Below are 26,261 nucleotides of genomic sequence, written 5' to 3' on the forward strand. Positions count from 1 at the left end.
GCCCCGCGCTAACCACCGGCCCGGCGCTCTCGGGTCCAGCCTGGAGCGCGCCGCCGCCCGCCCCCCCCCGTGAGCGGGCGCGCGCGCGCTTCCCGCGCTAGGCGGCCGGGGCCGGGGCCGGGGCCGGGGCCGGGACCGCCCCGCCCCGCCCGGTCCCGCCTCGCCTCAAACCCCGCGTGGGCGGGCGCCGCCGTGGGAGGCTCCGTCTCCTCGTCCCCGGGCATCCTGCCCCGCCCCGCCCCCATTGCCAGCGACCCCCCGGGCTCTACCGCTCGCGGCAGCGGCCGGCTTCCCCCTAACCGCCCGCGGCCCCCGGCACCTGGCCTCGCCCCTCCCGGGCGCGCGCTGCTCGCCACCCGCCACCGCTGGCACCAGCTGGGCACGGGCCAGTGCAGCGGGGTCAGCGCTTCTCTGGGGCCCCAGCCTGTGAACAGCTGCTCCAGATCCTCCGCCTTCCGCCAGTTCCCACCCGCAGGCCCGGCTGCGACTCTGAAACCTGAGGCCTCCTGCTTAGCCCTGTCCCCCACCGTCGCCTCACAGAAGAGCAGTTTCTCTTCTCCCTTCTGGCCAGTGGGCTGCTGTCCCCCCTCCTTCAACTCACCCCCTTCGCTGCTCTCAGCAGCGATGCTCTGTTGGCCAGTCGAGGCTGCTAGGTTGTGGCATGGCTGGTAGGCTAGCACCAGGCCCTTGAGCTCTCGGTGTGGCTTCTTAGCTGCACGTGTAGTTTCGTTTTGACCTGCCCACTGACTTTTCACTGGTCGTGATAGTCCTCTCTCCTTGTGGCTCCTGCAGGTCCTTCCTTCTTGCTGTCTTCGATCAGTTCATTTCCGAGTTTAGTCTTGTTTAATGTGTCTGTGCAGATGATGTGCGAATCTCTTTCCCTGTCTCTGCCCTCTAATTCCTTTCTCTCTGCCTCAACCTCATCAACTTTTTACTCCTCGTTAACTTTCTGTGCCAAAAACTGGTTATCAGATAGGATGCCCTGCACCCAGAGTTATTGCCTAAGGTTTGGTGCCTGGTGTGTTCAGTCCTGGGCTGGTCTCCCAAAAGCAGTCTGACAGAGCAGGGATAGCTTGAGGGAGATGGATAACTACAGCCTTGCCCTAAACTTAGATGTTACAACAACATTTAAGATTTACCTTAAACCTAACTGAAAAGTTTTTATTGGAGTTCCTAAATCCCCTGCAGTAGGTGGAAACCAACCATGGTAGCACTGAGAATCTGACATTGACTTAATTGACTCACTGTGAAGAATAATGCAGAACTGTTTCCATGCAAGTAGCCTAAGGTGCAGATAAAGGGGGAAAGTGTTTTAAGATTTTTATCAAGATGAAACCTTACAGATAGAAACCACAGCTTTGTGTCATTGGAAGCTGAGAATGGCAGATTTCAGAGACATGAAGCATTCATGTCGATTTAAGTTTTTACATCTTGCCACCTGTTAGGAATAGAAACACTTGAGGGGATGTGTGTGTATGTGTAAGCAAATGTTTACAACCACTGATTCTCATGCGCTGATCAGAAAAGGAAAGTCCTTCTTTCCAAAAACATAATGTGCAGGAATAAGGGATTTAAATATCTATTTATTTGTATTGTGGTAGCACCTAGAAGCCCAGACAAGGCCTGGGTCCTATCTGCTTGGTACTATACAGATGCTTAGTGAGAGACAATCCCTGCCCCAAAGAACTTGCAGCCTAAGTAATAGACAAGACAAAGGGATGGGAAGAAAAACACAGACAAGAGACACAGACACAGAGACAAGTACTGCCTTAGAAGTGGCGGTGGGATTTCCTCCAATTGTGGGACAGGACTGTTTATACAGTTTATGGCCAGGGAAGGCAGGAAAAGGAGCTTAATTTGTTTCTCACTCAACAGTTCTATATCATGTTCCCTTTTCATGCAGGAGACTGTGAACAAAATACTTCATCTCCACTTCAAAGATGACAAAACTCGAGGTAAGTGCTTCTCCTGTACTCTCTCTGCAGAGAGCTAGATTCCTACTGAAAATTACCTAGCTGCCAATAGTACATAGTGTAGTTGTAGCTGTGTAGGGTGTTAGAGATGCAAGGTGGGTGTGGTAATATCTTTTATTGGACCATCTTCTGTTGGTGAGAGAGACAAGATTTTGAGCCACACAGAGCTCTTCTGAAATTCAGGAATACCAGAGGTGACCAGGAAGCCACCCTGGCTCTGTGTTGGTTCTCGGTTTAAATGGGCAAACACTTGTTCCCTGGATGTTCATGCTGTAATGTTGGCAGTTTCTGCAAGGCAAACACTTGTGTCCTGGATGTACATGCTGTCTAAGGCAGAGGTTCTCCAACTGTGGTCTGTGAGCTCCATTCAGGTGGTCCGCGGATAGTTCTTTCTATGGTATGCACTTATGATAAAATGAAGGGCTGCCCACCTATGAGTGGAGCCGCACAGGTGTGGCTCCACTAATTAGGTGCCTGGACCCTGGAAAAGATGCACATGTAAGGTGAGGTGGTGGCCTTGGGGGAAAGAGGGAGTAGGGGGAATTTGGGACGTGCAAGACTGCGACGCCAAAGAAGTGACTTTCTCCAGCTTCAGGGCTGCGGCTGCCGGGGAGAGAATCCCCTCCTTCCCAGCCCAGCTTGGGGGCTGCCGTGGTGGGGGAGAGACTACTGATATTAAAATATGAGTTGCGTGCTTTTATCTGTAGAACAAAAACACGTTTATTATTTAGGTTTTTTTATATAACACTTTTATCCAAAGCGCATTACAATAGTTAGCTAACAGTACAAACAACATTTGGAAAGGTCATTAAGTGGTCCACCGAGACCCACAGCGATTTTCAAGTGGTCGGGGGGGGAGGGGGAGTTTGAGAACCACTGGTCGAAGGCTCTAATCTGGCCCCTATTGCCATAGAATCTGAGCATCTTTAATGTATTTATCCTCAAGGTAGGGAAATGCTGTTAAGGAATTAAGACCCAGAGAGGCTAAGGACTTGTCTACATGGGAACACTTAGGAAAATTAAGACTGACTAATTAAAGATGTGAATTTAAAGTGCATTAGTTAAACTGGATTAAAGCCATAGAATTTTAGGCTTGGAAGGGACCGCAAGAGGTCATCTAATCCAGTCCCCTGAACTCACAGCAAGACTAATCTATTATCTAGACCATCCCTGACAGGTGTTTGTCTAACCTGCTCTTAAAAATCTCCAATGATAGAGATTCCGCATCCTGCCTGGACAACTTATTCCAGTGCTTAACCACCTTGACAGTTAAGAAATTTTTCCTAATGTCCAACCTAAACTGCTCGTGCTGCAATTTAAACCCATTACTTCTTGTCCTGTCCTCCTTGTAACAATCTTTTATGTACTTGAAAACTGTTATGTCCCTCTGTCTTCTTCTCTAGACTAAAGAAACCCAATTTTTTTCAATCTTCCCTCACAGGTTATATTTTCTAGATCTTTAATCAATCTTATTGCTCTTCTCTGGACTTTGTCTATATTTTCCAGACCTGGACACAATACTCCAGTTGAGGCCTAATCTGCGTAGAGTAAAATGGAAGAATTACTTCTCGTGTCTTGTTTACAGCACTTCGGCTAATACAGCCCAGAATAATGTTTGCTTTTTTTTTTGCAACAGTATTACACTGTTGACTCATGTTTAGCTTGTGATCCACTATGACAAGCTCTTTCTGCAGTACTCCTTCCTAGGCAGTCATTTCCCATTCTGTATGTGTGCAACTGATTGTTCCTTCCTAAGTGGAGTACTTTGCATTTTTTCTTATTGAATTTCATTCTATTTTCTTCAGACCATTTCTCCGGTTTGTCTAGATCATTTTGAATTTTAATCCTGTCCTCCAAAGCACTTGCAACCCCTCCCAGCTTGCTATTGTCCACGAACTTTATAAGTGTACTCTATGCCATTATCTAAATAATTTGATGAAGATATTGAACAGAACTGGACCCAGAACAGATCCCTGCAGATCCCCCACTCAATATGCCCATCCAGCTTGACTGTGAACCACTCATAACTACTCTGGGAATGGTTTTCCAAACCATTGTCTCTCTCACTAACAGAAGATGGCACCAACCTTATAGTAGCTCCATCTAGATTGTATTTCCCTAGTCTGTTTATGAGAAAGTCTTATGAGATAGGTTTCAGAGTAGCAGCCGTGTTAGTCTGTATTCGCAAAAAGAAAAGGAGTACTTGTGTCTCTAAGGTGCCACAAGTACTCCTTTTCTTCTTATGAGATAGTATCAAAGCCATAGGTATTAAAGTAAAGATATACCACATCTACCACTTCCCCCCATCCACAAACCTTGTTACCCATCAAAGAAGGCTATTAGATTGGTTTGACATGATTTGTTCTTGACAAAACCACGCTGACTGTTACTTATCACTTTATTATCTTCTAGGTGTTTGCAAATTGCTTGCTTGATTATTTGCTCCATTATTGTTTCAGATACTGAAGTTAGGCTGACTGGTCTGTAATTCCCCAAGTTGTCCTTATTTCCCTTTTCCAGTCTTCTGGAATCTCTCCTGTCTTCCATGACTTTTCAAAGATTAATTGCTAATGGCTCAGATACCTCCTCAGTCAGCTCCTTGAGTATTCTCTAGGATGTTTTTAAGCAGGCCCTTGTGACTTGAAGACATCTAAGTTGTCTAAGTAATTTGTAACTTGTTCTTTCCCTATTTTAGCCTTTGATTCTACCTCATTTTCACTGGCATTCACTATGTTAGACATCCAATCGCTACTAACCTTTGTGGTGAAAACAAAAAGTCATTTAACACTTCTGCCATTTCCACATTCTCTTGTTGTTTTTCTCCCCTCATTGAATAACAGGCCTACCCTGTCCTTGCTCTTCCTCTTGCTTCTAATGTATTTATAGAATGTTTTCTTGTTAACCTTTGTTTCTAGCTATAGTAGAACCTCAGAGTTACAAACACCTCGGGAATGGAGATTGACCGTAACTCTGAACAAAAGGTCATGGTGGCTCTTTCAAAACTTTACAACTGAACATTGATTTAATACAACCTTTAAACTTTACTATGCAGAATAAAAATGCTGCTTTTAGCCATCTTAATTTAAATGAAACAACCAGAGAAATAGTTTCCTTATCTTGTCAAATCTTTTTTTAAACTTTCCCTTATTTTTGTAGTAGTTTACGTTTAACACAGTACTGTACTTACTTTTATTTTTTTTCTCCGCTGCTGCCTGATTGCATACTTCCAGTTCCAAATGAGGTGTGTGGTTGACTAGTCAGTTTGTAACTCTGAGGTTCTCCTATAGTTTAATCTTGTTTTGTGCCTTGGCCTTTCAAATTTTGTCCTTATGTGCTTGCGTGTTTGTTTGTTTATATTCATCCTGTGTAATTTTGACCTAGTTTCCACTTGTTGGATTCGAGAACCAGATCTTCAATGATCTGAAAAAGTCAGGGTGGTCTCTTACCATACTCTATCTTTCCTACACAGTGGGATAGTTTGTTTTTGTGCCCTTAATAACGTCTCTTTGAAAACTTCCAACTCTCTTGAACTGCAGGACTTCGGGAGGTGGTAGAATCTCCTTCCTTAGAGGTTTTTAAGGTCAGGCTCGACAAAGCCCTGGCTGGGATGATTTAACTGGGACTTGGTCCTGCTTTGAGCAGGGGGTTGGACTAGATGACCTTCTGGGGTCCCTTCCAACCCTGATATTCTATGATTCTATGAACTGTTTTACCCCTTAGATTTGCTTCCCATGAGATCTTGCCTACCAATTCCCTGACTTTGCTGAAGTCTGTCTTCTTGAAATCCATTATCTTTATTGAGCTATTCTCCCTCCTACCATTCCTTAGAATCATGAAGTCTACCATTTCATGATCACTTTCACCTATGCTGCCTTCTTCTTTCAAATTCTCATCCAGTCCCTCTTTGTCAAAATTAACAGCCTCTCCCCTAGTAGCTTTCTCCATCTTCTGAACTTAGAGATTGTCTCCAATACATTTCAAGAACTTGTTGGATAATCAGTGCCCTGCTGTGTTATTTTCCTAGCAGATGTCTGAGTAGCTGAAGTCCCCCATTACCACCAAGTCCTGTGCGTTGGATGATTTTATTTGTTTAAAAAAGCCTCATTCACCTCTTCTTCCTGGTTAGGTGGTGTGTAGCAGACCCTTACTATGACATCACCCCCTTCATCCTTACCCAGAGACTTTCAACAAGTCTGTCTCCTATTTCCATCTTAACCTTGGTCCAATGTGTACATTTTTAATATATAAGGCAACACCTCCTCCCTTTCTTCCCCTGCCTGTCCTTCCTGAGCAAGCTGTACCCTTCTATACTATACTGTATTCCAGCCATGCATATTGTCCCACCACTGTGATGCCAAATATGTCATAGTTCTGTTTATTAACTAGGATTTCAAATTTCTTCCTACTTATTTCCCATACTTGTCGCATTAGTATGCAGACATCTAAGATACTGATTTGATTTCCCCCTTATGTTCTTTTGTCTCTCCCTTATCCCTGTTATGACAGCCCATGCTCCCCCCAGATTCTGACCTTTCTCCCAAGTCTCCGTGTTTTGGACTTACCTGTGGGCTTTTATCACCTGCCCCCATCAAACCTAGTTTAAAGCCCTCCTCATGAGTTTAGCCAGTCTGTATCCAAAGATGCTTTTCCCACTCCTCATTAGATAGACCCCTTCTCTGCTTAGCAGTCCTTCTTTCCAGAACAGCATCCAGTGGTCAAGGAAGCCAAAGCCCTCCTGGCGACACCATCTTTGTAGCCAGGCATTCATTTCTAGGATGGATCTGTCTCTGTCTAGGCCCCCGACCTTGACCAGAAGGATCAAAGAGAACAGTACCTGTGTTCTCAACTCCTTCACCCTTTTCCCAGAGCTCTGTAGTCACTTCTGGTCTGCTCAGGGTCATACCTCGCAATATCATTAGTGCTCACATGGATGAGTAGCAGGAGTAGTAGTCAGAGGGCCGGATGATCCTCAACAATCGTTCCATAATGTCTCAGATACAGGCCCCTGGCAGGCCATGTCAGGCCAACAGATTGGAGCCTCTATCCCCCTCAGAAGGAAGAGAGTCACCAACCACCACTAAACTACATTTTTTCCTGGGAGCAGTGGCTGCGATCCTCCCAGCCTTGGGGGTGCACGGCTTCTCTTCCTTCGGGGGTGATTCCTCATGGCTCGTTGGCAGAGCAGCATAACGGTTCTTCATCACTATGGTGGGTGGGTGGAGCACACCTGCTGCCGGAAGTAACTAGCAGCCAGTGTGCTCCCTGTGACAGAGCCATGTCCTCCTTTCCTGGTGGCATGACAGCAGTCATAGAGTATCAAGGTTGGAAGGGACCTCAGGAGGTCATCTAGTCTCACCCCCTGCTCAAAGCAGGACCAACCCCAACTAAATCATCCCAGCCAGGGCTTTGTCAAGCCAGACCTTAAAAACCTCTAAGGAAGGAGATTCCACCACCTCCCTACTTTACCCATTCCAGTGCTTTACCACCCTCCTCGTGAAAGTTTCCTAATATCTAACCTAAACCTCCCGCACTGCAACTTGAGACCATTACTCCTTGTTCTGTCATGTGCTATCACTAAGAACAGTTTGAGTAGCAGCCGTGTTAGTCTGTATTCGCAAAAAGAAAAGGAGTACTTGTGGCACCTTAGAGACTAACAAATTTATTTGAGCATCTGATGAAGTGAGCTGTAGCTCACGAAAGCTTATGCTCAAATAAATTTGTTAGTCTCTAAGGTGCCACAAGTACCCCTTTTCTTTTCACTGAGAACAGAGTAGATCCATCCTCTTTGGAACCCCCTTTCAGGTACTTGAAAGCAGCTATCAAATCCCCCCATATTCTTCTCTTCTGCAGACTAAATAATCCCAGTTCCCTTGGCCTCATAAGTCATGTGCTCCACCCCCTAATCATTTTAGTTGCCGTCTGCGGAACTCTTTCCAATTTTTCCACGGCCCTTGTAGTGTGAGGCCCAAAACTGGACACAGTACTCCAGCTGAGGCCTCAGCAATGCTGAATAGAGGGGAATTATCACATCCCTCAGTCTGCTGGCAATGCTCCTACTTATGCAGCCCAAAATGCCATTCACCTTCTTGGTAATAAGGGCACACTCTAGTCCTCTCTAGCTGGATAGTTTCCTCAGCCTTTGACATCTCTGTATGAATATTCTCAATGTATTCCTCATGGGCACGGATGCTACTCAGCCTAGCCACCTTTCTCTAGCTCTCCTACCTGCTTCCTGAAAGATTCCACCAGCAGATAACTTTCGCACTAGATAGTACCCCCCCAGCCTGGCTTTCTGAGAGTGGGAAATGCAAGCAGTGTCTGCAAACCCACACCATATGTGAATACTCTGTCAGAATTAAAGTGATTTAGTTTAATTCACTCAAGGGATTTGCCCAGGGGCAGATGGGAAGTTTGTGGTAGAGCAGGGACTTGAACCCAGGTCTTAAGTTCCAGGCTAATGCCCTAAGCTTGTGCTACAGAAGGAGGCAGGATGCGCACATCTTCTGATAATGCTGCTTTCCTTTTCCCCTAGTCAGCAGTGATGCTTTGCTGCTAATGGCAGAAATGCTGAACGTGTTTGTTCGAGGTAAGTGCTTAGGAGCTGCCCTTTTATTCTCAATACTTGTGGTCATAGATTTGGGTCAATTAGAAAAGTTGTGGCAGTTCTGGCAAGGCACTTTGCTTGTGGTTTGATGGAGCTTTTCTAAAACTTCCCTTCAGGAAAGGCAAACTTCCATAGAGCTGCTCTTCCTTGGGGTAGTCTGATTAGCATATCCAGGCTTCTGTAGCAGGACAGCGTAAGGAAACGAGCCTGTTCTGTCAAGTTGCAGGAACCTCGCTGCTAGGCTATTGTACCTACTCTAGCTGTGGAATGGCCTTTCTGCTTGTTAGGTGCCACTCCCTGGTGCAACAGCACAAGCCAGTGTGAGTGAAGAGAAGCCAGCTATCTTCTCAGCTGTGGTTGTATAATGCCATGAAAGACTCCATTTTACATAAGACTGGGATGCTAAAACGAAGAGAGATCTTGAGAAAGTGCTTCCCTTTTACCCTGTGGTTCACTAACTGTATCCTAAAATCCAGCCCTGTTAGCTTAGGACTTCCCTTTCCACATCTACTTGTGATGTTAGTCTTATCTTGCATGTGTGTTGCAGAAGCTGCAGCACGTGGAGCACGGCAGGCTCAGGCCGAGGACCTGGACAGGGTGGATATTGAACATGTGGAGAAAGTGCTGCCACAGCTGGTATGTAAAGTGCAGTTCAGCTTTCTCTGCTAACAGGATAAGGATGTGGGCATAGGCATCTTAATCCCCTTTCTTCAGGGGGATGTTTGACTAGTGTAATATCCTTACACCACTACTGGGGACCCCACAGATGTGTTAAGGACTAGCTTGGAACTGCCTCTTATTGTTATGAGAACTAAAGCAGCTGCTGCTCTCTTCTTACAGCTTCTGGATTTTTAGAGGCCTGATCAAGCAGAAAGGGATGCATCAGCTGCAAAGAGGAGAAAGTCCTGATCTGGGAGTTAATCTGATACTGAATATCTGGACTGGCATCCTGTTTAGCTACGGGGATGGGCATTGTTGTTGCTTCACTATGCCCTTGCTGTCTTTCTGCAGTAACTGCTGCTTCCTCACCCCTCTCATCAGAGCAGAGCAAGCCTTCAGCAACTGCAGAGAAAGGTGCCATTCTCATTTTGGTTGTTGTAGACCAAATGACTATAGCAGGGCATCTTGCCCTCAAAAGCTGGGTCCCATCCTGCTCTTGCAGTAGCAGTTTACAGCCCAGAGTGAATAGCATGGCCAGAGAACTGCTACTTTCTCTACCACAGAGCGAAACAGGTGCCAGTCTGTGTGGAAAGAATGAGTGGCTGGAAACGTTCCTCTAGTTGTGGGTTCTCATCACCTCAGCAGGCTGCTATGGCAGGGGTTTAAAGTCCAATTCCATGGCTGTCTGGGTAGTTTAAATAGGAGCTCAGGTGAAGGGCTGTGCCAAAAGCAGGTACCTGATCTTTATTTTATAAATAAACAGTGCCTCTCTCCCAATACTTTCCAGCATTCCTCCAGGGCAGTGACATCAAAGCATGCTTAGAACCTTTTAACTGTTTGATATTCTTCTCAGAAGCTGCTTCCCTCTGCTATAAATTTGTTCTCACAAAGAAACATCAATAAATCAAAAATAAGTCTCCCTGGCTCAAGCTTTTCACTGCAATTAATCATCGAAAGTCAAGTTGCTTCAAAGACTTGCTCAGCTTCCCCCACCCTCTTCTCTAAATCTTCACAGGCTGAAAGGAAAACTCTTAAAAAGGGACAGAATAACAAACAGCATGTGTGAGAATCCCACATCATGGGACAGCATGTCCCCTTTGCCAGCAGGGGAGAGGGAAGCTATGAAATAAGAAACCTTACACATGTAGGCAGGACCTACACTGCTGAACCTGGCTTTATTGGGAAATATTAGGCTTGCTGCTGCAGAAGCAGCTGACACCAACATGTCTGAGAACTAGCTTTCCAGTCGCTTATTCTCTCTCATTTGTGGGGTCTTTTGTGAAAAGTGGTAGAGCTTTCCCAGCTGCCACTGGTAGCAGGCAAGGAGTGGATAGGCCAGTAGCACTGCTCTCTCCCTTTCAGGCTATGACCACTGGTGATATGAAGGGGGAAGCTTTTGTTGCCTTGTTTGTGTGTTGATCAAGGTCTGCAGATCAGTTCTACAAGCACCAGAGAGTCTGAGGCTTTATGAAAAGATTACTAGTAGAGGTCAGATCAAATGATGCTTATCTAAGTCATCAGATGCTAAGTAATTCATGCATGACTCAGGTACTGAGCACTGGGAAGAAGGACTTCTCATTGTGACTGCCCTGCGGGAAAGCCTGCAGTGGTCAGTGCATAAGATTCTCAGGGTCCAGCTGGTTTTTTTTTCCAGAGAGCACTTACCTTGCCCACCTGTTGCTTTTCTTGCTCCTTCTATAGAAACTGCATGTTAAAGATCCAGCAAGGGTGCCTGCTAGCACACGCTGCCCTGTGATGTCAATTCCATGAACCAGCAAGAAAGAGACATCTGTTCTATAAGTCTACTTCCTTGTGTGAAACAGGCTAAAGATAACTGCAGAAATGGAGGTGTGGAACTGGTGGCTGCCACCGCTAACCAACTGCTCCATGAACAGAGGATTGGTTTATTTGGTAACTGTTGAAGGGGGCAGCCTTCCACTATTGCACTGACCAGACACAGTTTGCACAGGGTGCAGTCTGTTAGGCAGACAAGCTTGGGCAGAGAAGAATTAGCTGAATGAGGTAATGTGCATAATTAGCAGTATGAAGGCTGGCTCCTACAACCCAGAAGTCAAATGCCACCTGCTTCCCAGTGGCACAGCCCCTTAGTCACAGTGTAATTGGAGAAGCAAGAGTTTTCTTAATTTTAAAATGATTAGAAAGTTCACTCTGGGAATCCAATTAAACCCAGCACTGCTCCTGGGGCTGCTACTCACCTGCCGTTAAACAGAAATTGTGCCAGGTCTTTAGTATCTCTAAACTTGGTAATGCAGCAGTTAAACTTCCTCTCTGAAGCACACACACCATACCCCAGATTAGGCTAGCAGCTGTGGCCTCTCACCCCATCAGTTATTAACCCAGACACTGCCCCAAGACCAGCTCATTATTGCTGGTAGAAGGGGAAAATGGAGAAACCTTTAAGATTTCAATAGGAATATACAGGACACTATTACAGAGCAAAGTGTCCTATCAGAGCACTTTCTAACTTGCAGTAAGGCATGTCTCAGGGAATTGCTGCCACTTGCAAGCCCTGTAATAGCTCTCTAAAAGAGATAAGAGCTCCTCTCTCCACTTGTCCCTTTTGATTTCACTGATCCTCCTTTATCAGCCAAGCTTCTGATATCCATTCTACTGGTGGATGGGTCAAGCAACACTGGCTCATACATGCTACCCATGCAGAAATAGCATTCAGTAGCTCCCTGGTCCCAAATGTGTCATGTGAAGCAGCTCTGTCCCTCAGCCCATCTCACAGTACACACAGCATATTGATTAAGATGGCCTATTCCACAAGGAAATGTGAAAGAGCAACTCCCAGCCATCAGTACAGTCCCAGAGGAAACAGCAAAGCAGAAGCAGTTCTAGGATAGGGCACAGTTGGAAGGAAACTCACCAAGCACCTGGACAGAAAAGATGGATTCTGTTATTAAACTCTTTCATCCCAGGGTTAATCCCAAAAGTAACAATCTTAGAATTAAGTTAGTTTAATCCTTTTCAGCCCAGTGGAATCTTGCTGTAGTTTGTTTCACTTGTGCAACTACTCACATGCCTGGGTGAGTGATTGTTTTCTATGAGAACATTTACTATTTAGAGCAGCAAATAGTCAATTCCCCAGTGCCAGAGGCTGCAGCACACACACATCCCGGTTGTTCATGTTTGGGTATCACGTAAGAAATCAATCTTCTCTCCCTTACAGCCTGCTCCCTCAGCTTTGAGTTTCCTTTTTCCTCTTCTACCTTTCTTTCATTGCTCCCCCTCCCTCTGATGTTCATCAAAGCATTTGGGAGCATGTGGAAGTAATTAGACCTGAAGGGAAATGTTGGCCAGTCTGGGAGACAATGACAAGTGCCAGGAACTCTGGGTGCCCCTTTCAGCCACTTTGAAGTTCATTCAGATGGTACAAAACTCAGTTTTGCTTTGTTGGGGGGGGAGGTGGGGGGGATGTCAGGCCCAATGAATATGGAGCAGGTTCCTGTGAACTGATAAAGAAACAGAACAGTGGGGAAGAAACACATTATCAAAGACTCCGACAAAAAGGCCTCCTATGGCCACTCTGCTTTATTACATCTACAAATTGTGCAGACACACACATAGTTCAAGGAAAAAAGTCTGTTCAGGGAAAACAAATGGTGAGAATTATTACCATAACACAGTAACTCTGTCCAACTGGAATTACTGGACTCTGAAAAAAAAACTTCAAATAAAATACAGCAGCCTGGATATTGTGGCACTACAGACCTCATCTCTATAGCAAGCACATTTCTAAACCTTAACTCACATCCCAACACTGCATATGGGTGAGGCAGAGCATCGCTCCTTACAGTACTCACACTGCAAACACACAGCAATTCCACTGCAGGCAACATCAAAGCCAAAGAAATCAGCAGATGAAGAGATCTTTCACTGGAGTTTTGCTCTCATTAGAGTAGTTAATTATGTGTAATGGAAATAAAACAGCTTAGTCCAGAGGCATATTCCATAGGCATGTCATTAATAGATACCTGCATTTTTCATTAACAAGACTCCACCAGTGGAAAACAGACAAATAAAATGAACCAGGAAGTTCTCAACAAAAGCCACTCAGTATATTGTGAGTTATCTAAACAGCTCCTACAGGACTACCAGCAGCAGTAGCCACTGCCACACCATAGGGACCACCCCAGTTCTGGGCAACACTTTACACCTGTAAGTGAAATTATGAAGCTGATTTCAGCATTAAGATCTTGTTCCAGGCAGCAGAGCAGCCACACTGCTTCAGGTAACCTCTGAAGACAGAAATTAGAGAGAAGGCTTGAGTGTCAAACACCTATAGAAGCAAAGTCAGCAGTCAAGGGATGGCTAGGAAGAATTCTCTCTACCTGCTCCTTTCAGATTACATGCATGCAGTTTCTCTTTCTGACCTGCTTCTATTGCCAGGCAGCTGGTCTTACAACACATAGGCTTTGTTTGCTCACAACAAGGTAGAAGTAGCAACATGAAACAGCTATTCTATTTTATTTTTTTAAGAAATAAATCATGTTGTTCAGGTCTCTCCAGGACCACCAATGGTTTATTACAAACTTTGTAGCAGTTCAAATGGAAAGAAGTGCAATTGATTCTGCTGCTTCTCAGTCCAGCCAAGTAATCTTGCAGGCCCAGCACCTGGGATGTTTCATCTCTTCCCAGCTGCAAAAAGAAAACATGAGGGGCTTATAGCTCTTATCGGAATCCTGTTAGAGAGAAAGGGTGAGGGATGCTTCTCCAAACCCTACCAGGGTCACAGGGGCTTGTCCTACATACTCGCCCAATCATGTAACGACCTAGCTGAGGCCCTGAACACACTGGGCTCCCCGTTCCAGCTGTACCCAGGCAGTATAGTTATAGCACTTTAGCTCAGAGCTTCGTAAGAACTGAACAGGGAACCTACAACAACCGTATGACTTCCAGGGCAGATATGGCTACCCCTCCACTGCCAGACACACTGCTATCCACTCCTACTTGGCTGCTCACAGCCCTCTCACCACTGCAGATCTCTGGCAGGCAGGACAGGTGATTAACATCTTCACTTCTTGCACTACAGACTTTAACCAAATATTCCCCATAGGGCAGAGAAAGGTTCTTTACCCATCATGGGAATGCATCATGCATATATTGCTTCTGCAGACTCCCATGTACCCTGCATCAAAATCCCAGCATCATTCTAAAGCAGTTCAGCCATATGGGGGCAAATGGACTAAACCACAGATTTGCTATTTCCAGTTACTTGATGTCCTACTTTAAGTTTGCTGGAGCACTTGCCAGAATCAAATGATAATATTTTAATTTCAAAAGCTATCATCAGATCTCAGCCAGAGATTTGAGCTCTGCTTTGGGGTTTTTTTGGAAGGAGAGGAGAGGAGGGGATTGGCTACAAAAATGTTAGATGGTCTTTTTGAACTTTGCTGACCCATTTTGTGTGAGCATAATTCAAGAACCTCTCTTCCAATTCACATCATGTCCCAGATCTAACCTACCATTTTGAGACAGAGATTGATACTGTGGATTGAGATGGAAACTTGGTTGCAATCTTAATTACAGAGCGATTGCCACCACTCCATAGCAATAAGCACCAACAATGAAGTATTAATGATAGAATTTTAGCAAGACTGCACAATCAAGACAAAGGGGATGGTTTGAGATCAATTGTGCCAGCACACGGAAACAACCCAAATAGCTTTCACAGAGGTCCGGGGCCTTTCCTTATCACAATTGGACATCAGATCCACATCATGCCCATCAGCAATTAAACTGAATAGTTCTGGGATCACAAGTCAAGGCAGTTGATTCCTGCAATGAGGCTCTGCAGAGGCAGCTTCCACAGAACAGGGAGGGAAAGCTCTCCCTCTGATCCCAGATGATACCTGGCAGCTTCAGCCACTTTGGTACTTTTTCAGGGGGGCTTCTCACTGGCTGTGAAGCTTCACAGGCTCTTGCTCGTTCTGGGTTCTCTGCAGTTCTTTTCCCATCTGTCTCCTCTAGCCCAACTGGGGGTGGAACAGCTGTTTCTGAAGCTGGTGGAGCACAAGGGACTAGTGATTTGGACAAGCCTCTGAGAAGAGAAACAAGAAAGCAGAATGAAAGCAAGATTTTCACACTGGTCTCCACATACCCCAGCCCAGTGATTCATCAGGCCCAGGCCTCAAAAGGTTAATCTACACCCCAGAAGCAAAGGCTTTAGGGCACATACCAGTCTAAGCAAATCTTCCAGCTCCTACCAGATTTAGCAACAGACATGCCTCTCCATTTGAGCAGGGTTCACCAAGCTGCAAAGTCATAAATGAGCCTGAGAGCAGGGGAGGTTTTTTCTGGTGCCTGTAGGTTCTGCTCCTCTCCACCAGGAGAGGTGATGATTCCACCCTTCCCCTCCCACAAATGCCCACTCACATTAAGTAGCTTTGCTCACAGTCCCTACCTAGCTACTAGCAAGTCAGCTGTGGAAAGGGACACTGTGTACTCCAGCAGTTCTGGTCTCAAGTAACAATCTGTAAAACAAACCCAAACACATACATTTGTTAAGATAGTAACATCAGCCAACCTGTAGAAACTGTTATTGCAGCACCTCAGAACCACATAGCTCCAGCTAATCCCCCTTTGTGTGCTTCAGTGAGTTTCTGCCTTTTCCCAATACAATAGCCAACATTGTTAGCCACTGGGTGATAGTGACCCTCTCAAGGGATGCTGATTCCCGCCAAACTTCAATGTTCTGATTATTCTTTGCCATTTCTAATCCATCCCTCAAAACATGTGGTTTTCAGACACTTGATCTCTGCATCTCAGAGGTTATGTTCTCCGGACCCAGAACTCCCTTTACTCCTCAGAGAGAAGCAAACACTAATATTAACAGCACTACAAATATGCCAGAGAATCAGAGACTGTCCATCTCCACAGGAAGTCACAACAGGTTGGTCCCTACAGTACAATTTCTTGTTCTTTGTCTTGTTTAATTTTAAAGCAATGGGATTTCCACGCTTCCTTCAGAGACCACCAGTCCATGTTTGTCTACTGTGCCTACTCCATAGCCTAATAAATCTCATAGGAAATGCTTCCTGATTTACATTTACAATTATGTTTGTTAACTTGCATTAACTGGCAATCAACTTTGAAACAGAACAAAGCTAGTCTAGACGAGGCCTTAGGGCTTGTCTACACTTACATTTCATAGCGATCTAACTTGCTGGCTCAGGGATGTGAAAAATCATCCCTTGGAGTGCACCAAGTCTGAGCGCTTTAAAGCGCTAGTGTAGACAGGCTCCCAGCGCTCGGAGCTAATCCCCTCATGGAGGTGGATTACCAGGAGCGCTGGGAGAGCTCTCTCCCAGCGCTCAAGTGCGACCACACTCGCACTTCAAAGCGCTGCCACGGGAGTGTTCCCGCAGGAGCGCTTTGAAGTTTCCAGTGTAGACATACCCTTAGTGATTCATAGTAGGGGCAGAGGCAATGGCAATGCAAGATTCACATAAACCTCATCCCTTCTCCTACCAAAGCCACTCAACCCTGAACTGGAAGGAACCCCTCCTGGAAGTTCTCTCTCCAGGATTCACGGAGTCTCTCTGCTAACAAAAGGAGCTAAGTAGTGCTAATTGTGGGGAACTGTCTGCTAGGAATAGCACAGAGCTACTTCATCTCAGCTCATTTCACCCAACCAAGGAGATTAATGATTTACACTCATTCCAACCTTACACTGAACACAAACCAGTGCTGCCCATGCAAGGCTCCATATTCCACCCCCAAATACCTGAGCCATCTAACCCTCCTGTCCTTCATTACAGCTTCTCCACTCCTAGCTTTGTTTGAGATCTCTTGTTGGAACAATTCTGAAGCCACGGATGCGATTAATCTGGCTAAAAGACAGCAGCTGAGGAACCACCTGAAGAGACAGAGGTAACTCACCTCTGCGCTCCTCAGATCCAAAGTGAATGACAGACGCTGGGAAGAGGTTAGCCTGAAGCAAAGGGAAAAGAGATGGATGAGAATGGGACAGGGCAAACCGCAGGGCTGTCACAGCCAGCTAGCCTCGGACATTACATACATCTCTCTAAGGGAAGCCTAATCTCTTCCCCAACCCAGGGCAAAGGCATTGCAGCCATGAACACAGGCATTTGCTCATCAACCCTCTCCACCCCCAAAGCACCAATCCCTACTGTGGACAGCAAAGCCCCTTAAAATAAATGCAACTGTATGAGTTGCAGGAGGGCTGAAACTGAACATGACAGCAGCTCGGACACTTCTTTCCAGCTATGTCCTGGCTGCATCTTCTGGAGCCCAGTTTAAAATAAAAGCAAATGCAAGCAGGATGGGCAAGCCAATTTTCAGGGTACTGGGTATCATCTACACAGACGTATTTGAGGAGCCTAGGTGGCATTCAGTGACGCCCACTGGTATCTGCTACTCTCAGTGATTTTCAGCTTCATTCAGAGAATTCCTGACTCCCTGTGGGAAGCAGTTTCCCCAGGGCCCTTGCTCCACCCCATGTTTATACCACCCCATTGGCATGTGCAGAATAGCCATCTCGTGGGCATCACCTCACCACCAAGCCTGCATCATGCCTCACTCTCTCTCCCAGTCTGCATTACTAGGGTCACCAGCTCTTCCTTCCCTCCTTGAGAACACTAGAACATCTCTGGCTTCAGATTCTGGTTTCACTGTTGCTAACAGCTGCCCCTTTCCTCTCCTGGAAGGAGCCTGAAATGTTCTTCAGTTCCCTGCTTTGGACAGGTCATATTGGCACTGCCTGCCTGAAGAGGCTGGGGATCAATGTTCCATTAATGCAAGTCAAAGAAGTTGTTTTACAGTCTGCTACAGAAACCAGCTACAGTGAAACTGAGGAATCATAGAATCATAGAATCATAGAATATCAGGGTTGGAAGGGACCCCAGAAGGTCATCTAGTCCAACCCCCTGCTCAAAGCAGGACCAAGTCCCAGTTAAATCATCCCAGCCAGGGCCTTGTCAAGCCTGACCTTAAAAACCTCTAAGGAAGGAGATTCTACCACCTCCCTAGGTAACGCATTCCAGTGTTTCACCACCCTCTTAGTGAAAAAGTTTTTCCTAATATCCAATCTAAACCTCCCCCATTGCAACTTGAGACCATTACTCCTCGTTCTGTCATCTGCTACCATTGAGAACAGTCTAGAGCCATCCTCTTTGAAACCCCCTTTCAGGTAGTTGAAAGCAGCTATCAAATCCCCCCTCATTCTTCTCTTCTGCAGACTAAACAATCCCAGCTCCCTCAGCCTCTCCTCATAAGTCATGTGCTCTAGACCCCTAATCATTTTTGTTGCCCTTCGCTGTACTCTTTCCAATTTATCCACATCCTTCCTGTAGTGTGGGGCCCAAAACTGGACACAGTACTCCAGATGAGGCCTCACCAGTGTCGAATAGAGGGGAACGATCACGTCCCTCGATCTGCTCGCTATGCCCCTACTTATACATCCCAAAATGCCATTGGCCTTCTTGGCAACAAGGGCACACTGCTGACTCATATCCAGCTTCTCGTCCACTGTCACCCCTAGGTCCTTTTCCGCAGAACTGCTGCCGAGCCATTCGGTCCCTAGTCTGTAGCGGTGCATTGGATTCTTCCATCCTAAGTGCAGGACCCTGCATTTATCCTTATTGAACCTCATTAGATTTCTTTTGGCCCAATCCTCCAATTTGTCTAGGTCCTTCTGTATCCTATCCCTCCCCTCCAGCGTATCTACCACTCCTCCCAGTTTAGTATCATCCGCAAATTTGCTGAGAGTGCAATCCACACCATCCTCCAGATCATTTATGAAGATATTGAACAAAACGGGCCCCAGGACCGACCCCTGGGGCACTCCACTTGACACCGGCTGCCAACTAGACATGGAGCCATTGATCACTACCCGTTGAGCCCGACAATCTAGCCAGCTTTCTACCCACCTTATAGTGCATTCATCCAGCCCATACTTCCTTAACTTGCTGACAAGAATGCTGTGGGAGACCGTGTCAAAAGCTTTGCTAAAGTCAAGAAACAATACATCCACTGCTTTCCCTTCATCCACAGAACCAGTAATCTCATCATAAAAGGCGATTAGATTAGTCAGGCATGACCTTCCCTTGGTGAATCCATGCTGACTGTTCCTGATCACTTTCCTCTCCTCTAAGTGCTTCAGGATTGATTCTTTGAGGACCTGCTCCATGATTTTTCCAGGGACTGAGGTGAGGCTGACCGGCCTGTAGTTCCCAGGATCCTCCTTCTTCCCTTTTTTAAAGATGGGCACTACATTAGCCTTTTTCCAGTCATCCGGGACTTCCCCCGTTCGCCACGAGTTTTCAAAGATAATGGCCAAGGGCTCTGCAATCACAGCCGCCAATTCCTTCAGCACTCTCGGATGCAATTCGTCCGGCCCCATGGACTTGTGCACGTCCAGCTTTTCTAAATAGTCCCTAACCACCTCTATCTCTACAGAGGGCTGGCCATCTCTTCCCCGTTTTGTGTTGCCCAGCACAGCAGTCTGGGAGCTGACTTCAGGAACTAGCAGTGCTGACTTCAGCTAATCAATGTGGGGGCTAGTCCTGTGCAAGTCACCACCATATAGTTCCACCACAGCACACCCTTCAAGTCTCCCTTGCTATTTTAGTCCTGCTCCACTAGCCAGGCCTACAGTCCTCCACCCTGCTATTCTAGGTTTGCATCTCATTTGGAGAAGCTGCCAATCATACCAGAGAATGTTTAGCCTTAGTGAATTTTACCTACAGAGTGCTATACAAACAGACTGGTTTTTTTTTGTTTGTCTTTTTTTTTTTTTAAAAGTTGGGTGTGATGTGAAAATAATGCATCCCAGTCAAGTTGTGGGGAGCAAGTGATTACAGTATTGTCCTATTAGCCACAGACAGACCAGGAGCAATGTTTTCAGATTCACAGATATTAAGGCCAGATGGGACCTTTGGCTCATATAGTCTGACATGCTATATATCATAGGCCAGACAATTTCACCCAGTTATCCCTGTAGTGAACCAAATAACTTGTCTGACTAAAACATCTCTTCCAAAAAGGCATCCAGTTTTCATTTGAAGACTGCAAGAGAGGGAGAATCCATCACTTCCCTTGGTAGTTTGTTCCAGTAGTTAATCATTCACTGTTAAAAATCTGTTTTCTTTCTAATCTAGTCTGTTTTCAGCTTCCAACCATTGTCCTACCTTTCTTTGATATATGAAGGAGCTCTTTAGCACCTGGTATTTTCTCCCTGAGATGGTATTCTTAAACTAATCAAGTCACCTCTCAATCTTCTTTTTGGTAAGGTAAACCAATTGAGCTATGCAAGTCTCTCCCTCCAAGACATTTTCTCTAGCCCTCAAATTATTTGTAACTCTTTTTTGTCCCCTCTCCAAAGTTTCTATGTCCTTTTAAAAAGTGAACACCAGAACTGGATACAGTATTCCAGCATCAGTCTCACCAATGCCAGAAGTAGAGGTAAAATCACCTTCTTACTCCCACTCACTAATCCCCAGTTTATACACCCAAGGACTGCATTAGTCCCTTTTTGCCATAGCATCACATTGTGAGTTCTTGTTCAGTTTTTAGTCCACTATGACTCCTAAATCCTTTTTAGAGTCATTGCTTTCCAAGATACAGCCCCTATTCCGTAGGCATGCTCTGCATTCTTTATTCCTACAATGTCTGACCTTGCATGTAGCTGTATTCAACACATTTCGCTTGAATGGGCCCAGCTTACCAAGTGATCCAGATACATTTATATGACTGATCTGTCATGTACAATTCTGTCAATCTTTGTGTCATCCGCTAATTTTAATCAGCAGTGATTTTATAATTATTTTCGGATCAATGAAAATGTTGAATAGCACTGGGGCAGAGAACTGATCCCTGCAGAACCCCACTAGAAACTCCCCCATTCAGTGAGCTATTTTTTTGTATCTGACAGTTAACCAGCTCTTAATCCATTTAACATGTGCTTTATTGATACTGTATGTTGCTAATTTTTTAACAAGACTGTTGTGCGGTAGTATGTCAAATGCCTTACAAGTCTAAGTATACTACCTCTATGCCGTTACCTTTACCAACCAATTTGTAATATCATATAATGAAATGTCTTTGTGTAAAGAGCCATGATGGAAGGACACTACAGCAGTGCAAAGTCTGGCCACAGGAATGGGGAGATAGGTGGATTCTGACTATCACTTCTGAGAATGGCCCAGAGATCTGAGGCTGAATCCCCTCTGTTTCCCTGACCATCTTGGCTAATAGCCATTGACGGTCCTATCCTCCATGAATTTACGTAATTCTTTAATCCAGTTATACTTTTGGCCTTCACAGCATCCCCTGGCAACGAGTTCCACAGGTTGACTGGGCGTTGTTTGAAGAATTTCCTTACGTTTGTTTTAAACCTGCCACTTATTAATTTGATTGAGAGACCCCTGGTTTGCGTGTATTGTGAAGGGATAAACAACACTTCCCTATTCCTGTTCTCTGTACCATCCAGAATTTCAGTAATTACTGACCGGTTAGTAATTTACTCATCACCTCTTCATTTATTTAAAAAAAAAAAAAACAACACACACCTATGTAGCCTGCAAAGTATACATTCAGATAATATCTTCAACTTCGTCTTCCTCCTCCCCTCCTTCCACGGTCTTTAATGTTCAACTCGTGTCATGTTATTTAGATAGCAAATTCTTTGGGGCGAGAATTATATTTACTGTATGTTCCACTACCTGGTCAAATGTCACAGTAGGACAAACTGTAGAGAAGCAATTTCTCTACATCTTAAAGGAAAGCTTATTGGAACAGCTAGTTCTAAAGCACGCAAGAGGAAAAGCTATTCTCAACTTAGGCCTAGGCCTAAGTAACATGCAGCATCCGGTTCAATTAGTAACAGAGGATGAGGCTCTCAGTAACAGTGACCATAATATAATTAAATTCAAGATTGTAGGGGGGAAAATAAGATACCAAAAACTAAAACAATGATACAATTTCAGAAAGGAAGATCTCAAACTCATGGCATTGATCAAAAAGGCCCTAAACTTAAAAGCAAAGGAAGTAAAATCCCTAGATTTGGCATGGATGTCACTTAAGAAAACAACGGAGTCTCAGAAGGCATATGTACCACTGAGCAAAAAGGGAAGCAGAAAGGCAAGAAGTCAGCCAGCCTAGTAAATAGTAAGAGGTTATTCAAGCCAAACAATGATCATTCAGATTTGAAAAACTAATCTTAGTGAAGCCAATAACAAAGGGTTGTGTGAGAAGTAAATTTGAAGGACTAGACTTGAATTAGAAGAGCAAACAGCTAAAGGGACAAAAATAAACATCACGGAATTACATGAAGTATATCAGAAGCAGGAAACTTCCAAAAGAAATGGTGGGTCTGGTGGATCACCAGGGGTTAAAAAGAGCAATTAAGAAAAATAAAGAAATTGGCTGAGAAGCAAAATTTATTTGCATCAGTCTTCATCACTAAGGATATTGAGGAAGTACTTATCCTACACCTGATTTTTTCTGGTAATATAGATGAAGTGCTCTCAGAGTCGAGGTAGCAGAAGCCTAGGTGCTGGAGAAAACAAATTAAAAACAATAAATCACCAGGTACAGATGGTCCATCCAGGAGTTCTCAAGGAAGTTTTCAAGTTCTCATTCTGAAGAATGAGCTACTATCAAAAATATTAACTGGCCTATTAAATATAGCTACTATTACAATGTTGTACCTCTATTTAAAAAAGGCTCTGGGATCATCTGGGGAATTACAGACCAGTAAAGACTTACCTCTGTTTCTGGCAAATTGGTCAAAATGCTCATTACAAACAGAAACATAAAACACGTGGAAGATCACATGATATGGTCTAACAAGCATGGATTCTTCAAAAGAAAATCATGCTTTACTAATCCGTTAGAATTCTTTGTTGTGAATAAAGGAGAACTGTTTGACATAATTTAGTCAAACTTTCGAAAGACCTTTGACAAAGTCCATTATAAAAGGCTAATAAAGAAACCAAGTTGTTGCAGAGTGAGAGGCAAGGTATTGTCATGGAACAAAAACTGGCTAAGAAACGGGAAACAGAGTAGGATTAAATGGTCAGTTTCCATCATGGCAAAAGGTGAACAGCAGGAGCCTTAGGGGTCTGTACTAGGACTGCAGTGTTTAAAATATTTAGTAATGATCTGGAAAGAGAAGTGAGCAGGACAGATTATCCCACATCTGCCTGCTGTGGGATTTCTTGAACCTTCCTTTGAAGCCTCAAATGCTGGCTATTATCAGAGATGAGATGTGGGCGAGATGGACTATGGGTCTAATCCAATGTGGCAATTCCTGTATTCCTATGCATTGAGCACAAAGGGCCCCTGATCCTGACTGGAACATCTGAATGCTACTTTGTATAAATATTAAATACAATTATTAACTTCTGGGAAAATGAAATGGCATCACCTATTTTCCTGTCCACAAACTTGAAATGAGAGTATGACCTTACAGCTCTCTTGACTGGGAGACATAAGCACACAGTGACGGTACTGGTGCCAGCATGTAACATCCAGGAAAGAGACACCCCCATCCACTAAGTCTGAGCTCCCTCCTAGCAGCCAGGAACTTGTACATCCTCAAATTGACATTTTAGCAGCAGGAAACATTATTTATTAGACCTTTTAACATTTCCTTTGCCAATCAGCAAGACCAAAGCTTGCCTGCTCCAGTCACAAAGGCAGCTCTCCGTAAATGTTGTAATTAAAAAGTACCAGACATGGTTAAGAAACCCCAGAGAAAACTCTTTTGAGAGCTTTGATGTCTCCACTGCATTCGTCTGAAGGGATCCCACTATTTGGAAGGGGTGGCTTAGAAAGGAGTCCCCCGTCCGGCCCCTCCTCACACACAAGCCCCTTTACACACAACATCCTTTTCATGGCAGCTGTGATTTGGAAAATGAGGTTTTTGTAGCGTGTTAGTGTTGGAATTTTTTAATAACCTCCCCTCTCTCTTTTTCCCCTCCCGCCCAATTATAGTGGTGAATAATTAACATTCTGAAGGAGATAACTAAGCACAACATCTCAGAGCTCAAAGCCCTTTTAGTTCAAAGCCCTGCCCTTTTCTCTTCGTTTCCCGTTGCCACCACTAAAACTTCCTTGTCATTCAAGCTCTGGGCACACACATCAAAGCAGCATGTGGGAATGGCCCCAAGGGGTCAGAGAAAATTCATGGCAGGGCCTGTGAGTGAGGTACAAAGAGAGAGAGAGAAACAGACAGACACACTCAACCACACAAACACAGAGACAGAGCACGCCCTAGTAGGAACCACTACCCTATTTACTCACAAGCTGATAAATCACCCCAGCTCTAGATTTCAGGCTCCACCTCCACAACCACTTCCCACCACTGGCAAAACATCAGTCCAAACCCTTTTTATTGGAAGAGAAAAAGGAACTTGATAGCAGTTCACACGTGCAAAAAACGTAGCCTCCTCCCCGTGGCTTATATTACCCCACACATCTTTTTCCTTCCTATGGCTCAGCCATTACAGATTTCCCTCCCAATTCTTATCCCTAATATATGCCTTTCCCTTCAATTTAGGTACAATATTAGGTCACTGATGTAACCCTTTACTTTGCTTCCTACATGGATCTCAGGTATCAGACCAATTTAATTTGAACCCTCAAGGTTGAATACGATTCATGGGTTAGAAGAAGGCATCCCACTAGCACACGAATCTTCCAGTCAGCCACAGGCAGGGTCACATTCCCCTGGTAGGGACCATGCTCTTTCAGTTATGTAATAGTCTAAGTCAGCATCAGATTTAACCACAGGAAAAATCAAGGTACGTTGATATTGGCCATGGAATGTTTTAGCATAAAGATGTGGTGATTTTAGTATTTGCTCAGTCTAGGAAGGTGCAAAAAATCATACTGTCCCAAAGTCACAGAACTTGTCAGCCGGTCTCTCACACTGCTAAGTGTTGCACCAATCAACAGTGTCAATACTTGAGTTTCACTCTTATCTCACTGGGCAGAATGTCTTCAGTGAACATTCTTGGGCCAACTCTCATTTTCTCATTTGAGAAGATGCAACAACTGTTCCAGTGTTTGAATCATTGTCTCCAGACTGGATCGCTTCAATGAGTGCTTAGCTCTGCTCTCTTTCCTGAGTAATGCATCAAGAGAACAAGAATTCTCCTGACCTGTTGAGATCACATTCTCCTTTAAGTTCTATGTTGTATTAATAGGAATAGAGTCTCACTGGATCAGAAAAGATTAAAACTCTTACAGTCACAGGCCAGGCAACATAGCAAGTAGAATCAAAAGCTATTTGAAACAAGATTTTAGAAACCTGCAATCAGTTGAATGCAAGGAGTTATATTATGAGTGAGTCATCTGCCATTTGCTGTTTTCCATATTCAAATATTACTATCCAGCAGCCCCATTTCTTTGCTGTGACTTCTGTCCAGAAGTGCAGTGCCAATGTGACTTGGGAGAGGGACTCTGTAATCCCACAGATTGAGAATGCTGAAAATCACCTTACAAAAAATCACATTTCCAGGATACAAACATATTATTAATTGTACTGTAGCAGCATCTAGGAGCTCCAACTGAAATCAAGGCTCCCATTGTGCTATATGTAACGTATACATACTGTAAGAGACACCTTACCATATAAATAAAGACAGACAACAGGTTCTATTATCCCCATTTTAGAGATGGGGAACTGAGGCACAAAGATTAAATGACCTACCCACAGAAAGTGTGTGGCAGAACCAGGAATTAAACCCAGATCTCCCAAGTCCCAGCCCAGGGCTTTTACCAGAGAACCAGCCTTCCTCTACAGAAGAATCCTGGACAGTCCAGTCCAGAAACTTAAAGACAAACCTTAGAGTCCTTGGGTCAATTCAGCAAGCGAGACCATTGGGACAGTGGCTCTAAGCAGGTTACATTTTAGAATCAGAAGATATGGGTTGGAAGAGACCTTACGAGATCATCTAGTCCAACCCCCTGCTCAAAGCAGGACCAATACCAACTAAGTCATCCCAGCCAGGACTTTGTCAAGCTGGGCCTTA

The 26,261-nt window shown here is 44.8% G+C and overlaps 2 protein-coding genes across 16 annotated transcripts in view; one reads left to right on the forward strand and one right to left on the reverse strand.

Moving 5' to 3' along the window:
- Positions 1 to 26,261, forward strand: part of CENPX (centromere protein X) — a 29,520-nt gene that overhangs the window by 279 nt on the left and 2,980 nt on the right. For 2 of the 7 annotated variants that reach the window (XM_043496512.1, XM_043496510.1), the window contains exons 2-5: positions 1,904 to 1,955; positions 8,506 to 8,559; positions 9,125 to 9,213; positions 16,008 to 16,153. In XM_043496512.1, the coding sequence (XP_043352447.1) occupies positions 1,904 to 1,955; positions 8,506 to 8,559; positions 9,125 to 9,213; positions 16,008 to 16,153 (341 nt within the window). Of the gene's footprint in view, positions 1 to 792; positions 828 to 1,903; positions 1,956 to 8,505; positions 8,560 to 9,124; positions 9,214 to 9,417; positions 10,162 to 10,938; positions 11,086 to 16,007; positions 16,154 to 26,261 lie in introns of those variants that run through there. The other 5 variants (XM_043496508.1, XM_043496509.1, XM_043496511.1 and 2 more) reach the window with 5 other exon arrangements.
- The window catches only part of ASPSCR1 (ASPSCR1 tether for SLC2A4, UBX domain containing), a 93,462-nt gene continuing 79,960 nt past the window's right edge, over positions 12,760 to 26,261 (reverse strand). For 7 of the 9 annotated variants that reach the window (XM_043496501.1, XM_043496504.1, XM_038371479.2 and 4 more), the window contains 4 exons: positions 17,143 to 17,194; positions 15,665 to 15,734; positions 15,114 to 15,301; positions 12,760 to 13,899 (listed from right to left, as the gene is read on the reverse strand). In XM_043496501.1, coding sequence (XP_043352436.1) covers positions 13,886 to 13,899; positions 15,114 to 15,301; positions 15,665 to 15,734; positions 17,143 to 17,194 — 324 coding nt within the window. In that variant the 3' untranslated portion in view covers positions 12,760 to 13,885. Of the gene's footprint in view, positions 13,900 to 15,113; positions 15,302 to 15,331; positions 15,516 to 15,664; positions 15,735 to 17,142; positions 17,195 to 26,261 lie in introns of those variants that run through there. The other 2 variants (XM_043496503.1, XM_043496502.1) reach the window with 2 other exon arrangements.

This window comes from Dermochelys coriacea, chromosome 14 (genome assembly GCF_009764565.3).
Source record: "Dermochelys coriacea isolate rDerCor1 chromosome 14, rDerCor1.pri.v4, whole genome shotgun sequence".
NCBI lineage: Eukaryota > Metazoa > Chordata > Testudines > Dermochelyidae > Dermochelys > Dermochelys coriacea.